The sequence below is a fragment of the Thermobia domestica genome, chromosome 2 (genome assembly GCF_964235325.1).
Source record: "Thermobia domestica chromosome 2, izTheDome1.hap1.1, whole genome shotgun sequence".
NCBI lineage: Eukaryota > Metazoa > Arthropoda > Insecta > Zygentoma > Lepismatidae > Thermobia > Thermobia domestica.
Window position 1 is genome coordinate 195,313,538 of NC_137455.1, and position 14,825 is coordinate 195,328,362.

Consider the following 14,825-nt stretch of genomic DNA (forward strand, 5'->3'; position numbering starts at 1 on the left):
AAGCGAAAGGAAATTGAAGAATTCCGAGAAAATCCTTACACACAGTGTGTGTCCCACACAAAAGAGAATATTTGAAAGACACTTAACAAAATTATTTACACAGTATACATATATCATATTATAAGAAGATTTCCATGAATTCTGTCATTCAAGAAGTCATAATAATTCAGTACTTCATCAATGTTTTCAATCATAGATATGCTCAAATTACGTAAGTGTCTAAATTATTAACAATACAGATCTACGATTACAATTTATTTGGTAGGTATTTAAAGACACTAAGGAATTGATGTAAGTAAATAAGATATAAATGTTTCACTTAATCTTCGCCTTCGTCATGAGTAACGATATCTTTCAAATATTTAGGAAGATTTATTAGTAAAATTATGTTAAAATGAGCGTTAGTTACTAAAGGAAAAACAAGAACAAACCGAAACGTCAATAAATTGAAATACCAAAAGTACAAATAAGATAAGTTTCGGTTTGTTGCTTTGAGAAAAGTACTGAGTAGAAATAACGTATGTATTTTTTTTTCAATTGTCTTTTTTTTCAATTGATTTCAATTTTCAATCAGTTCAATTTTTTTCAATTTCAATTGATAGTTATTTATAGTAAAAGAGCAAGATGCCTATTCACGATAAGACATCACATACAATGATTTAAATTCTTTATAAGGTAGATAATGTTTGAATTGTTTATCGGATCGCTACTTCTAGATTTTATTCTGTTTTATATATGAACCGTCAATATGCTTTTTACAAAACCTTAGAACTATTAGTTAATCTTTCTCAAAAACTTTATGAAATTGAGGAGTTTGATGCAATAAGGACGTAAGTCTGAAACATGCAATTGGAGAAAAACGATGTTGAAAATTTAAGTAGTGTTTTTTTTTTATTCCGATATTGAATTGAAATGTTACCAGCAGGATAAACAAGCGTGACAAAAGCCACAAATGCGTTTCATGCAAAAAGGGCGTAAACTCGCTTACGCCCTTATTACATCAAACTCCTCAATTATGTTATACGTAATACCATACCGTGTACAAAATTAATACATGGACTGCCACACTGAAAAAAAAAAAAAAAAAGAGTTCTGGAGGGCCACGATGTTGCATTGCGAAAATAGATTAAGAATTTCAAGGACAAAATGACATTTCTACTTTAATTTTTAAAAAAATGTTATTTTTTATTGTTAAAATTTTCATGAACCAACTTAAAGATCTTGTCTAGCGGGCAATCCATCAGATTACATAAATGTTACAGCATGGTATTGTGAGTTACCTGCGCACCACGCGGCTTCCAAGAGAAAGATACATATGAATTGTTCACGGGACCCCAGGCTTGAAACTAACGTGAATTATATTCAACTCATATGGCAGTTAATGTGTTAGAATAATTCGATACAATAATACAGTATAGGAAATAGAATATATCAATATGTACCATTGAATTTGGAAATGACTTGTGTGTACTACGGTAATTCGCAAAATATATATTTGTATTACTTACTACGACTTAAAATTTCTTTAATTAACTGAGAAATAGACTTGCTTATGATTGAAAGAATAATATACATAGAGATCGTTCCATGCAATCAGTTACTACACAGATATATATCCACGTTAGAGTACAAATTTTATAATTACATGAATGATGCATTTCTTACAATGTTTTGTGTAAACTATGAAATAAATTCATCGAAAATAAGTTAGTAAAGTAATGAAATATTAGAAAATAAAAGTATAATACTCCCAATTGATAATGAATAATTGTTAGTTACTAACGCTAAAATGTTGTGAGTTTCTAATAACGAAGCAGATATTCACTTCAAAATATTTTATTCCATAAAGAAATCTTGCATGTGGCACATATGTACAATGCATATAAGTAATCTAAGTACATATAACACCTTACTGTACATACAAAATGAGATCAAAGAAGAGCTTCGATATAAGTAGTAATAATATTAAATAATGAAACTGAATATTATCACATGACATACATTTGCTCTTTATAGTTACCCACTACAAGAATTCAAATACAATGCAACTTATGTTTGAAAGAGGAATACTTTCAAAATAATAAATTACTACAAAACGTTACAAGAAATTTAGGTATTAATGGAGAGAATTTCCTAGATACGTATGGCAAATTCAATTCATGCAATAACAGAACCAGATATTTCACAAATACAGAACTCATGCTATTACTAAGAAAGGATTTGTTATCAGAAAATTCTCAAGAAGAAATTTAACATATTTCATGCGTCCGAATATTAAAAATATATATTCTCATTCATAACTGCAGAAACAATGGACGTCTACAACAAACAGAAAACAAATATTGAACATCACTGTTGGTAATTGTTCAAATAAAAAAGCCAGGTTGCTGGCAATTGTTATTACTACTATTGTTGTTATACCTTGGCAGATGACTACTTCTCATAGATCCTGCAGGACTTTGATTTGTAGTCGGAGCAGATGAATTCTTCATGAAATCTGGAAGTGTGGTGGGAGGTGTCGAATAAGATGACAACATACTGGCAGTAGCAGTGGTAGTTGTAGGTGTGAAATTAACCGAGGAATTCGATTGAGTTCCTGGAATTTCAGAGCCTACGCCAGGGCCTACCCCTCCGTTCGGTGGAGAATAGGGTGGAGGTGGGCTATCTCCACTGCTGGGAAGCTGATGCCTCTCGTCCTGAGTGGAGCTGAAATAATCGTGGTAAAAATTTCTAACAAACTTATGTATACATACACATTGAAGTCAAATACATATCTGTAAAAATGTATGTAATTGTCACGAGTGTAACAAAGATTGATATTAATAAAAGCAATGTATGATATTATTGTTTTATTTTATAGAAAATGAAATTTTCCTCTAAGTAAACATTCATTGTATGACAATTTCATAGAACTCAAAGATTTAGAAATTTAAGAAACGACTAAGTAATTTGGTGGGCAAACGTAGATACATTACTCAGATATAAATTTCCACACTGTAATGTTTTTCTTGTATTATTAATATATGAAAATATAAACTAATAGATCTTAAGAACTGAGAATTGAGCGTGAAGATAATTTGTGAAAACAATTAAATAATTTTCTGTCTTACTTAACAATACAAGTTGGTACTTAACAATAAATAATTTGGAAAAAATAATGTTTTAAAATAGTTATTTTTTAAAAAAATGAATATTGTATAGAGAATTTCTTAACCCATTTGAACAAGCATGGAAGTATTATTATAAAGAAACTTTGGAATTAGATTCGCATCTTAAATAATGTTTTAAACTATGTTGATAATGAAACATGTGTTCATACTCATGACTTAACATATCTGTACTGCTGATAAACACTAATGTATAATTAGTGAAATATTCTCTTAATATCACTTAACAAAACTTAATACGCAATGTGTAATAAACTTATTATGTAGCAACTAGAAATTATATGTTAAAAACTTGTATTTTCAAGTTAAAAATAAATTCACTGAAAGAATTATCATTATAATTTTTATTTGATAAGTATCACAACAATTAATAATTGAAGAAGCACTTGCACGCATATCACAAATAAAATAGTTAAATTCAATTTAGAAACTAATTTAACAATTCAAAAATATAAATGCATAAAATTTATGCCACCCTAAACTCAGTAATTTAGAAAGAAACATTGGTCTCACGTCAGATTAATATTTTTAAAAAATAAATTTTACGTTGTTATTAATTAATTTGTGTTTTAATTGCTCAAAATAATCACTGTTATTCACAGCATAAGAAGAATGAAGAAGAAAACTAAGATACTACGTGTCATACTTCGATATTTGAACCGCATCAACCGCGATCTATTAGTCGTGAGAGGCAGCACGTGTTCTGTGTTCTACTGTTTGAATTAATCATTGTTATTGCTTTATGATAGAGTAATCAGATTTAGAAACTGAAGCAGCAGAACACTCGGCAAACTAGAATAATCTAGCAACTATTATGTCGTTATTCATGCCATAGGGGAAGGAAAAGTTTCTAGGTTATCAAAATAGCCAGCTCTCTTTGTTTATCTGTGACACTCCAATTTTAATTTTTACATTACTTTTTAACACTTAACAGAAACCAGACCTATTGGCATAAATTGTCTCTTAAATATCCTTTTTTCTTTATTTTTATATTATTATTTTTTATTTAGTTTATTTATTTTTATTTTTAAGACTGAAGGAAAGATTAACCCTTCATGAAATTCAAAGTTTTCCCAAACAGAAACTCAGCTGTGGCGTTTAAGAACATGTAAAAAAATATTACTGCGTAATTATGAGAAAATGGGACGCCTTTCTTTTCTTTTTTTTTAAAAAAAAGAAAAGTATGTTCCGTTTGGATTTCTCTCGGGAAATCTGACGACTTCTTGAAAAAAATGAAAGAAAGAGATAATCCTGTTAAAAATGGAACGTCTGGTCACCTTCTAGCAGGCTATAGAACAGATAAGTAGACCATCAGTGATTTCTGAAATGAAGAGTGGCCCTCAAACCTAAAATGGTTGGCCACCCCTGCTTATACACAATAATGATGCATCGATTTACGAGACTAATTTGTTCAAGAAAGTTACTTATGTCATTAATATCTGCATCCCGATTCGAATTTTCCCATATAAAATAATGGAGATCCATAAATTCATTCTTTATCCCGAGAAATTTTTACATGGTGTTTGTAAGAATAGTAATTTTCCTTACAAATAACAATGAATTATAAAATGAAGTAATACAAAAGACAAATCTATGAAATACAGTTGAAATTCAGTGTAATCTTTGTCCATTGAGTAGTATTATCATCTGAAAAGTGGAAAGACAGCATTCATGTGGCTGAGAAGGATTTGTGTGTGCTGATAGAAAAGTAAGGGAGAAGAAAGATAATGCACATTAAAAATAAAACTATTCGTTGCTGTGAGAAAAACTTTGCAGACTTATATAAACACAATTAAATGCTATCTCATACAATTTTATGATTCTCTTTAGTCTAATATTTGCTCAGAAGTTAGTATATACAAGAGAGTGAACCCATAGGTCAAAGTACCACAATATACGTTGGCTTCAAAATAGATGTGAAACGTGTATTCAAGATACAGAATTCACTTTCCCTTGATTCAATATATTTTGAGAACGACAATGACGGAAATTCTAGCGACGTATTCCTCAGATTAAAGAGTAGGTTAAGATGCATAGTATATGGAGGTTCGAATGATAAAAAATGTTCGTACGGTGAATATTTTACTATACACAACTTAATATGTTAATTATGTTGGGTTAAACAATTGCATACAAAATCCTTATTAGGGCAATGTATACATTTTCAGGGCTACACTACATGTAAACTTCTTTGATATTTAGTATAATTATCTCTTTTTTTCTGGAATAAATTGAATATAAATGATGGAAATGGTCATTTATGAAGCTATAAGTATGAAAGTATAAGAAAAATATATGATTTCTTCACGTAATATTGTTGGTACTTCAAGTGATTGAAAAATATGATAAGTTAATTTTCATTAATCGATATTCCAATACTCACAAATGGACAGGATTTAAATAATGCACACATTCTTTTTGTCTTATCTCCTGCCTTTTTGTCTTGACGCAGTGTATTATCTCCCGAATTCAAAGCTGAAATAATTTCTTTTCAAAAGGTATTGCATCGATGAAATACCGAAGCAATATAATATGCGTTTAATTACTCGAAAGACGAAATTTAATGAATTATCCTTTGTAACACGACGTGCTTAACTAATATTGTTTCTATTCGCCATAAATGAAAAAATTGAATTCCGTACATTTCAAATACAAGCATAATACAGGGGATAGACAAGAAAATCTAAAAACACTTCATACAGGACACGTAAGTTTGGCCCACCAGTGTACAACATGTGCTGCGGTTGCCGATCGTTCTTTGTTTTCAATGTGTCATGTGGACCTTCCTCTTCCGTCAGCAGTAACCAGTTCACTTGTGAGTGTCGTGGTGTGAAAGTGGTGCGGTAAAATGGGAGACCTAACAGACTTCCAAAGAGGCATGATCGTTGGTACCCGTCTGGTTGGAGCTTCAGTGGCAATAGTGGCGAACATTGTGGGGGTATCGAAAGGCACTGTGTCCAATATCACGAGGGCATACACAATTCATGAGCAAACGACGTCTGCAAAGCACAACAGTGGTCGAAGGCAATCCTGTCAGATAGGGACCGGAGGGCATTAAAACGGATTGTAGCAGCTAAAAGAAGACCACTGCAATGAAAATTACGTCTGAACTCAATTCCGACCTACAGAACCCGGTTTCATTGAAAACAGTCTGACGGGAACTTCATAAAATTAAAATTCATGGCAGGGCCGCTATCGCCAAACCCTGGTCACAGCAGTAAATGCGAAGAGGCGTATCCAGTGGTGCAAAGACCAGAAGGAGTGGACTCATGAGCAGTGGAAACACGTAATATGATCCGATGAATCGACCTTTACATTGTTTCTAACAACCGGTCGTGTTTACGTATGGAGAACACCGTCGCAGACCTATGATACAGACAGTCTGTTCCCAACTGTAAAGCATGGGGGTTGTTCTGTTACAATATGGGCAGTGATATCGTGGTTTTCTGCAGGTCCCATCATAGCCCTGTATGGAATGATGAATGCTAAGGTGTATGAGGCCATTTTGGGGGACCAGATTCTACCCATGGCCCAAATATTGTTCCTAATGGCGATGGCATCTACCAAGATGATTTGGCACCCTGTCACGCTGCAAAAACGGTGAAATCATGGTTTGAGGAGCATGACCAGGAGCTATCACACCTCCTCTGGGTCCCACAATCACCAGATCTGAACATCATTGAGCCATTGTGGTATGAGTTAGAAAGGCGTGTTCGGTCTCATTATCCTCCACCAGCATCCCTTAAGGAACTGGAGCATGTTTTGGAGGAACTATGGTACAAAATTTCACACACCACGATTCAGGAGCTGTATACGTCCATTCCAAGCTGTTTTGGACGCAAAAGGAGGCCTCCCACCATACTAGGTATGATTTTCACACTTCTGCAAACGTTTTAGATTTTTTTGTCCAACCCCTGTAGATTTAAGCAATATATTAGGATAATTCCATAAGTCAATCTAAAGCAACAGAACTTTCTGGTTACTTCGGGTACAGAAACTTGCTTTCTGAGCTTGAAAGTGTACTTCAGTTACTGTGGTAATAAAAATATTAAAGGGAAAGAAAATACATTCGCCTCCAAAGAAAATGCATAAATTGTTTATGACATCAAGGAAGTGGTCATTGAATAGTCGGATTAAAATTATTTAAAAGGGTAAATTTGAAATCAGAAGTTTGACATTTTGTTTTATAAATTTAACAAAAAATGGAATTTAAGAATTACTAAATAACGATTTAAATTTAAACTTTGAACTGCAAAAGTAAAACCAATAAATAAACTTGGTTTTCGATCTTTTAATTAAATGCATTAAAACGGTTAGTAATTAATTCTTGTTTTATTATCTATGTATATTAGCAATAGTAATACAAATTATTTATACAGTATTTTACATCCATATAACAAAATAAAGTCGAAGATATTATATTCAATGATTATGTTTTAGATTTTCCCAGATTCTTATTTACTAAAAGTAACAAAAAATAAATAAAATTAACAATACAGTTCAGCATATTATCACTACGAACTCATATTTACGTATACATATATATTTATATATATATTTTCATTTCAGACCATTGGATCTCATTTGCTCTTCAATTGTTAGCAAGTATTTGAAATACCATTTTTACCTTTTCGATCTCCTTGGAGATCTCTGTCTTCTTTTGCTACTAGGTGAAAATTTAATCTTGACAGGTTTCGTGTTTGTCTCTACAACTTTGTATGGTATTTCCTTCAATTGATCTTCAGTCATTCCTTCTGTTTCTATTAAGTCGAATTCCAAATGCTTCTTCAATTCGTCTGGTAGTCGAGTCTTGCTTTCGGAAGGAGATCGTGATCTTGACCTAAAACAAGCAAAATTAATAATTATTTATACAAGAGGATGTTCTGCAGTATGTATGAATAAAGTGACAAAAATTAAATAAGTTTTGATTAAAGATTCAATTAAATTAAAGATTAAACTAAATTCGTTAGAATATCTTTTAGTAAAAGTGAGTAAAATCAGGGGAAAGTTTTATTTAAAACAAATTCAAAGTAGAGAAATATACACAAAACAAAGTTTCCAATTATGTCTTCTATTAAATAAATAATAAAAAAAAAAAAAAAAAAAAAACTGGCCACATTAGTACTGCTTTAATGACTTGATGTTACCTCCCTAACAACCTAGATAAAGAAACTATAACCTGAGTTTTAGATTTAGGAAGATCCAATTATAACCTTCTATAGTCTTGTTCGGTAATTAAATGATAATTCGTCAGAATACGTCCTAGTAACAATTTAATAATCGAAAAGTATTTTGCTTTTAATGTAATCTGCTCAAGATTTAATTTTGACTTGTATCACTTATGACAATGGTCAATATAATTTAGCAGGATTCAATTGCAATTAATATAAGATATTTTACGAAACACTCTAGTTCAAGATAGTAAAGATACGTGTATGTGTAAACACCACTACATAACTGCATAGTAAATGTTTGTATTTTGAGAGCGTATGTGTTTATTAGTTTCAGCTACAATATTTCTGTTATCTTTCAAAATTATTTTGATGTGTTTTACTTTGATGAGTTTTCATTATTCTAGTTAATTTTAAAGAGGTGTCATCCATAAAACAGAAAGAATATAATTTATTACTGTATTCACAAATGCAAGATTTATGTTGAAGTTTTGAAACCCTTCGCATTCTTGTGAAAAACAAAACTTTTTAACATTTTTGGAACTTTGTTTAGAAACATCATTTCTGTGGGCTTACTGTTTTATCAAGAAGTTCTACATTTAAGTCTAAACTACAAACTAATTAGTTAATGAATACTGTGAAAAATAGAAATTAATATTTGGCACATCGCAAAAATCCTTCGCTTTGTTAAGAGAAAAGATAGTGCTGTTTAAATTTCACAAAAGTAGTACTCCTAGAAGAAAAGTGATTTTAATAACGGCCAATGTTTAAAACCAGGGCTCAATTATTGTTGATTCTGAAACTGTATTAAATAGTCTTTTCTACAAAATGTAGAAGTTAAGCAATATGCATTCCTTTCTCTAGTTAGTATAATTAATCTCGTAATCCGTACTATTGTGCCTTTTAAGTCACTTCTTTAAATGAAAATGAAAAAATCATTTAAAATGTTCATAAGAATAGAATACCAGACACAAAACAAAATTTGACTTCTATATCTTCTTTCAAAATGATGAATAGTTGAAGAGTTACTGCAACACTTAATTTGTATCTATATACCAATGCTTGTTGCATTTGTGGCGAATAATTACTATTAATTTTCATAGTTTCCATGGTAATTCTTCCTGAAAGCTTTTAAATGATTAAACACACATTACGATTTCTAACCTATGTTTCTTGTGCTTCTTCTTGTGATGATACGACGCCTCCGACTCCGTTTCCATACCACTGTTCATATAGCCTGATTTTCTATTGCCAAGATCCCTAACAACTGTCGCCTGCTGGATTCCAGGTTGTCCCTCGGCCTGCTTTCGTTGGACTTCTTTCCATTGCGCTTCAGAATCTACAAGTTCATAGTTACTACCATGCCTGTAATAATAATGTTCTTATTAAATTACGAAACTCATGTGTTACGTGATACTGTAATTATGTAAACAATAATCACTAATTAGGAGGTCAAAAAAATATGCATTCTTGAAACTGAACATGAATATGCATTCTTGAAACATAACTAAATCTATTTGTCTTATATTTGAACGAAGATAGAATTCATCCTACAATTTTGGTAACAAATACTTAGTCTTAAAACAATACAGACAACCTGGCACTAACAAGAACTAATTAGGATAAATGCAAAACATAAGATTATATATTATATGAGTACACACACACATATATATATATATATATATATATTATATATCCATGAATGTTTATTTTTTACATTTTATTATCTAGTCAGAGACTAAAATTATGCTCGAGATTGAGACTTCGTGGTTCAGTGATAGCGCTCTCACATTTCTAGAGTACATGTTATCGGGATACTTTGTCATTCCACCAACTGTATGCTTACGATCCATTTCTATTTACTTCTTTAGCGTAAAAAAGTACAACTATAGTACATTGTATGTTATTTTATTTGAGAAGTTGCACATATTTCACGAAAATATTTCAAAACCAGTTTCGACATTCTAACAAGAATTTGTTTTTTTTCTGGTATAAGATAATCCAAAAAATGATGTAATACGCAGTAAAAGTGTTAACAATTGTAATTCTTTCAACGGGACAAAAATTTCCTCCATCTCGCCATACAAAATAATGAAGATATGAATTTAATTTTAAAGCATGTTGAACATTGATTCTTTTCACTTAATTGACTATGAAAAACATTTAAGGTTTATTTTGACCCAGAAAACAAAACAGCAATAATTATTTTACCTATGCCTACTGCTCCGATGTCGATGTCTGTGATGATGCTCACTCTCACTACCGGAATCTCGCTTTTGATGTGATCTGTGCCTTCGATGATGAGATCGAGCAGACGCTTTCGATACCTCACTGTCGTTATCAGATCCTCTGCGACTGCGATGATGACGGTGTCTAAAATAGAAAGTAATTGCTGAAATAAATGCCTTACCTTACATCTCATCTACCTCACTAAATTAATAGACCTTGTGGTGGAAATATACATCTAGTTTCATGTGTGTTTTTAATTCATCTCATGCACATCGAATACGTGATAACTAAATACTAATCTGAAAATTTTATTTATTTAACTCACCAATTTTTCGACCCTGATCTGTTAAACAGATTAAGAAGATAAGCTAGCTTTTAAAAAACCAAAAGTAAGGAAAACCAGGATATGTAATAAATTAATGTAATATCAAGAAGACAATTGTCTTTCTGTTTTAAAAGAGCTACAACCTAAATAAAAATATTGATGACTTACAGTATTTACTTCAGTACTCCAAATTTCCCCTGTTACGACTATAAATATTTTATTGATATATTGTTAAATCTAAAAGGTTGTTATTGCATGCGCAGTAATTCGAATGATTACTTCATCTAGTAGACGAGTGGGGTTATGTTTTGGCAAAACTACAGAAATTATAAATAAAACTAGATCAATGTTAAGCTCACTTTCATAAAGGGAACAAAACCTCAAGGAATCAAAGATCATAAACAGGACCGTAGTAAGGGAGAAAAGTTAAGGGACTTGGTTCCTTCTAAATTTTCCTGAGCATTCTGTAAAATTTCGATAAGTTAGATTCTTCTTTTACTGAGAATTTTCTGATACTGAGAGTTAAAGAATGTAAATATTTATATTCAGAGATTTTATTCGTTTCACAATTTACCCAACATTTTGGTTTCAAACTTTTGTTTACTAGTACTGCAAGTGAAGTTCATCAATCATTCCGAAATCAATTAGACGAAAATGCAGCTACGAACTCAAAATTATTTACTCATAACGTCCGTGTCAGTGAGAGAAAAGTAACTATTTTATACGCCTCACATCCTTTTAGAAAAACTACGAGCCAAACTCATAAATTTCAGGTCATGAAAAGTTTAGTACGGTGTATAGTGTAATTTAAGAAAATGTATTACATTTTAGTAAAATATATACGCAAACAGATAAACAGACAGAATTAAAATGCAAGACATGATAATCTATGTCTACAATGCACATTCACAAGATATGATGCTTCTTCATCGAAAATTTTAGCATGAACTTGGTATACTCTCTCCGTTTTAGCGTTTAACCCCTGTTAGCATATTAATTTGCTTAAACATTATTTTCTGTTTAATTTTCGTCAACATCATCTTTATCTCACTTGCTTCTAAACAAAGCGGTTTTTCACTCACAAGATTACTAAACTACTTAGTTCTCTCTGGTGTAAAGAATTATGTCTTGATGCTTGATTTTTACCCTTTATGTAACTAAAGATAAATTATAATAAAATTTAAATAACTAACTTGTATATACTGATAAAATTTTATCTACAACTTACAGAAAGATTTTCGATAAATGATTATGCAATTATAGTACTATAGTCTCGTACTATGCAATGAACTAACAAATAGTAAAAATAAATAAATGAAATAATAAATGAATAATAAAGATACAAGTTATTCATTGTTCTATATAAAATAGATTTATAAGAAATTGAACAAATTTTAGATTTCAAAAATTAAAAACTTTTTTCAATATTTCTCATATTAAAGCATTCAAAATCGTTAAAAATGTAATTCAAATTTATAAATAAATGGCATTAACACAAAATATAAACAAAGATAGGTAGATCAGGAAATTTAGATTAAAATCTAGTTATTCATAAATAAGATAAAAGGTTATGTGCTACTAAATAAACTTTAAACATTAGATGCTGCATCACACATAATAATCAAAAAATCTCGAATGAATTCGTCTATATTGATATATTAAACATCAGTATCTCATTCTAAGTCATATTTAATTGATCGTTTCAGCTATAGATATAAACGAACATAAAAATGTGATACTGTTGAAAGTAACTAAAATCTTTCTTCTTTTTATAAATACATTCTCTACAATAAGAATGAATTTTTTGAAATGCTAGTCGGATTCATTTTCAGTGTTCAATGGTAGTTGTTACTGGATTTATCATTTTCGCTTTCAAAACATTCTCTGTCACAGCAACTGTGACAAAACATATGAACAAAGTTTCATAAAGTGAAACTTGCGGAATTTTTGCGGTAAATGTGAATATGTAATTACTTTTATATTAATTATTACTTAATGACTGTTTGATTTACTTGACTTTTGTCTTCAATCTTTTATTTCTTTCATTCACTTTAGGTTTTGTTTCTTTAGCATGTACTGAATACAACAGAGGGGCACAAAGCTTCGGATAAAAACCCGAAAAGAGCTTCGAATCCCATTTTGAGGATGTCCCGTTGCATATAGTTTCGATGATGAAAAGCAGTGGCGAACACACAATTTCATCAGAGGGGAAGGGATTCAAGCACCCAAGCTTATATATTATTTGAGGACATACGTGATTGTTTTTGGATAAATGTTTATTTTTCTGCAGTATCTTGTTGCAGAAGAGCGGGGTGTTAAAACGTGTACCCTCCCTTCGCTTACGCTACTGCTGGAAAGGAAATAAACTTCAATCAGAGGCCGTAGTAGAGGCCGTAAAACTGTTTCATATTGTCTTGGTATAACTGTATACCATAGTGGGTACATTAGGACCCATAACTATTAGAGAAATGTGCAGATGATATACATCTAGACATTGTTAATACATATCATGATGTGAAAACTATATATTATGCGGAGTAAAAATACAAGAACGGTGAACTGTTCGTTAGTAAAATTTCACATTGAGTAATAGCATTTATTAGTAGTATTTTGGGTTAATATCCAAGCTTAGTGTTTCTGCTTCTGTGCATAAAACATTCATTATGTTTCACAGTTATGCACAGTGAAGCATGTGTTAGTCTTGGTAATGGTTCTGTTTTTTTTTTACCTTTTACACGTTCGTGATTCTGTAGAGCTTTGACTTTCAACACTGCTTGACCTTCGCGTAATTCGATTCAAGAACTGTGATGGGTTATGACCAGCTGACCTTACTGACCGTGGGCTTGCACAGGAGTAGAGTCCCTTGTTCGTGTGGGTCCAGGGAGCGCTCCGTGTGCTTCTTGGAGAGTCGGAACGAGGCAGAACATTTGGAATGGACGACGAGCGATACATATTGGCAGTTCTGAAAGAGAATAATAGCAAAGGGTTATTAATGAATCACTCTGTATATTTAAACTTATATTATGTAATTGTATTTAACATAATAATAATAATAATAATAATAATAATAATAATAATAAACATACAAATAATATTCTGAACTAGAAAACAACCTATTGCAAGAGTAGAATAAACTTACAATAATAATTTCAGCTTTGGTGATCCGTGTTAGAAACGAGAGAAATTTTTTTGGAAATAAGCATTTATCTGTATACCAGGTATATTATTGCTTTCTTTCAGATCCAATCCTCTCGTGCTTGACAACAATAATGACGATCAAAAATTTTAGAATGCAGTTTATTTTATTATTCTGATCTAGTACGACGCAAGCATGTTTTATTATGTACCTTGTCATTGATCATAGAAATGCAAAACTGAATTAGATAAACGTAGCATATAGAAAGTTATATAAAATGGAACTGCTCATAGCCGGAAGTTAGCAAGTACCATGTACTAAAGATGTGTGGATGATATAAGTAGTTATAAAAGATATAAAATACGGTATTTTGAAAATGTGTTAAATACAGTACATTTCTGAATAAAGATAAACGGTAGAAAGAGAACAAAACAGCTAGTTTAAAATTAGATTTCTTAGGTTATATATATTGGGTAAGGGAAAGGGTAAGGGAAAATCTCTTCTGGGATACACATAACTTTTGATCACATAAGGAGAGATTTGCAGATGAAATTCTTTAAATGTTTGGAACTGGTAAAACTAAGGATTATAATGAGAGAATATTTATGTCGAGGTTGGATAATGTTAGTCTGCAAGAAGTAGGGATGCCCCGAAGGGAAGATCGTGGCGCAAAGTTCTTAATTGCAATTTGGAAAAAGAGTAGTGGTAGAAAAAGTTAGCTGTAAAATTTAGACCCGTTTGCAGCTAAAATTTTGTGTAAAAAAATGTAAATTCACACAAGAAGTGTCATAGAC

The 14,825-nt window shown here is 31.2% G+C and overlaps 1 protein-coding gene across 4 annotated transcripts in view; it reads right to left on the bottom strand.

Moving 5' to 3' along the window:
- The window catches only part of LOC145678346 (band 4.1-like protein 4), a 482,682-nt gene that overhangs the window by 12,864 nt on the left and 454,993 nt on the right, over positions 1–14,825 (bottom strand). For 3 of the 4 annotated variants that reach the window (XM_081748385.1, XM_081748386.1, XM_081748384.1), the window contains exons 14-18: positions 13,624–13,857; positions 10,553–10,714; positions 9,503–9,703; positions 7,795–8,007; positions 2,422–2,706 (exon numbers count right to left, since the gene is read on the bottom strand). In XM_081748385.1, the coding sequence (XP_081604511.1) occupies positions 2,422–2,706; positions 7,795–8,007; positions 9,503–9,703; positions 10,553–10,714; positions 13,624–13,857 (1,095 nt within the window). The remainder of the gene's footprint in view (positions 1–2,421; positions 2,707–7,794; positions 8,008–9,502; positions 9,704–10,552; positions 10,715–13,623; positions 13,858–14,825) is intronic. The other variant, XM_081748387.1, reaches the window with a different exon arrangement.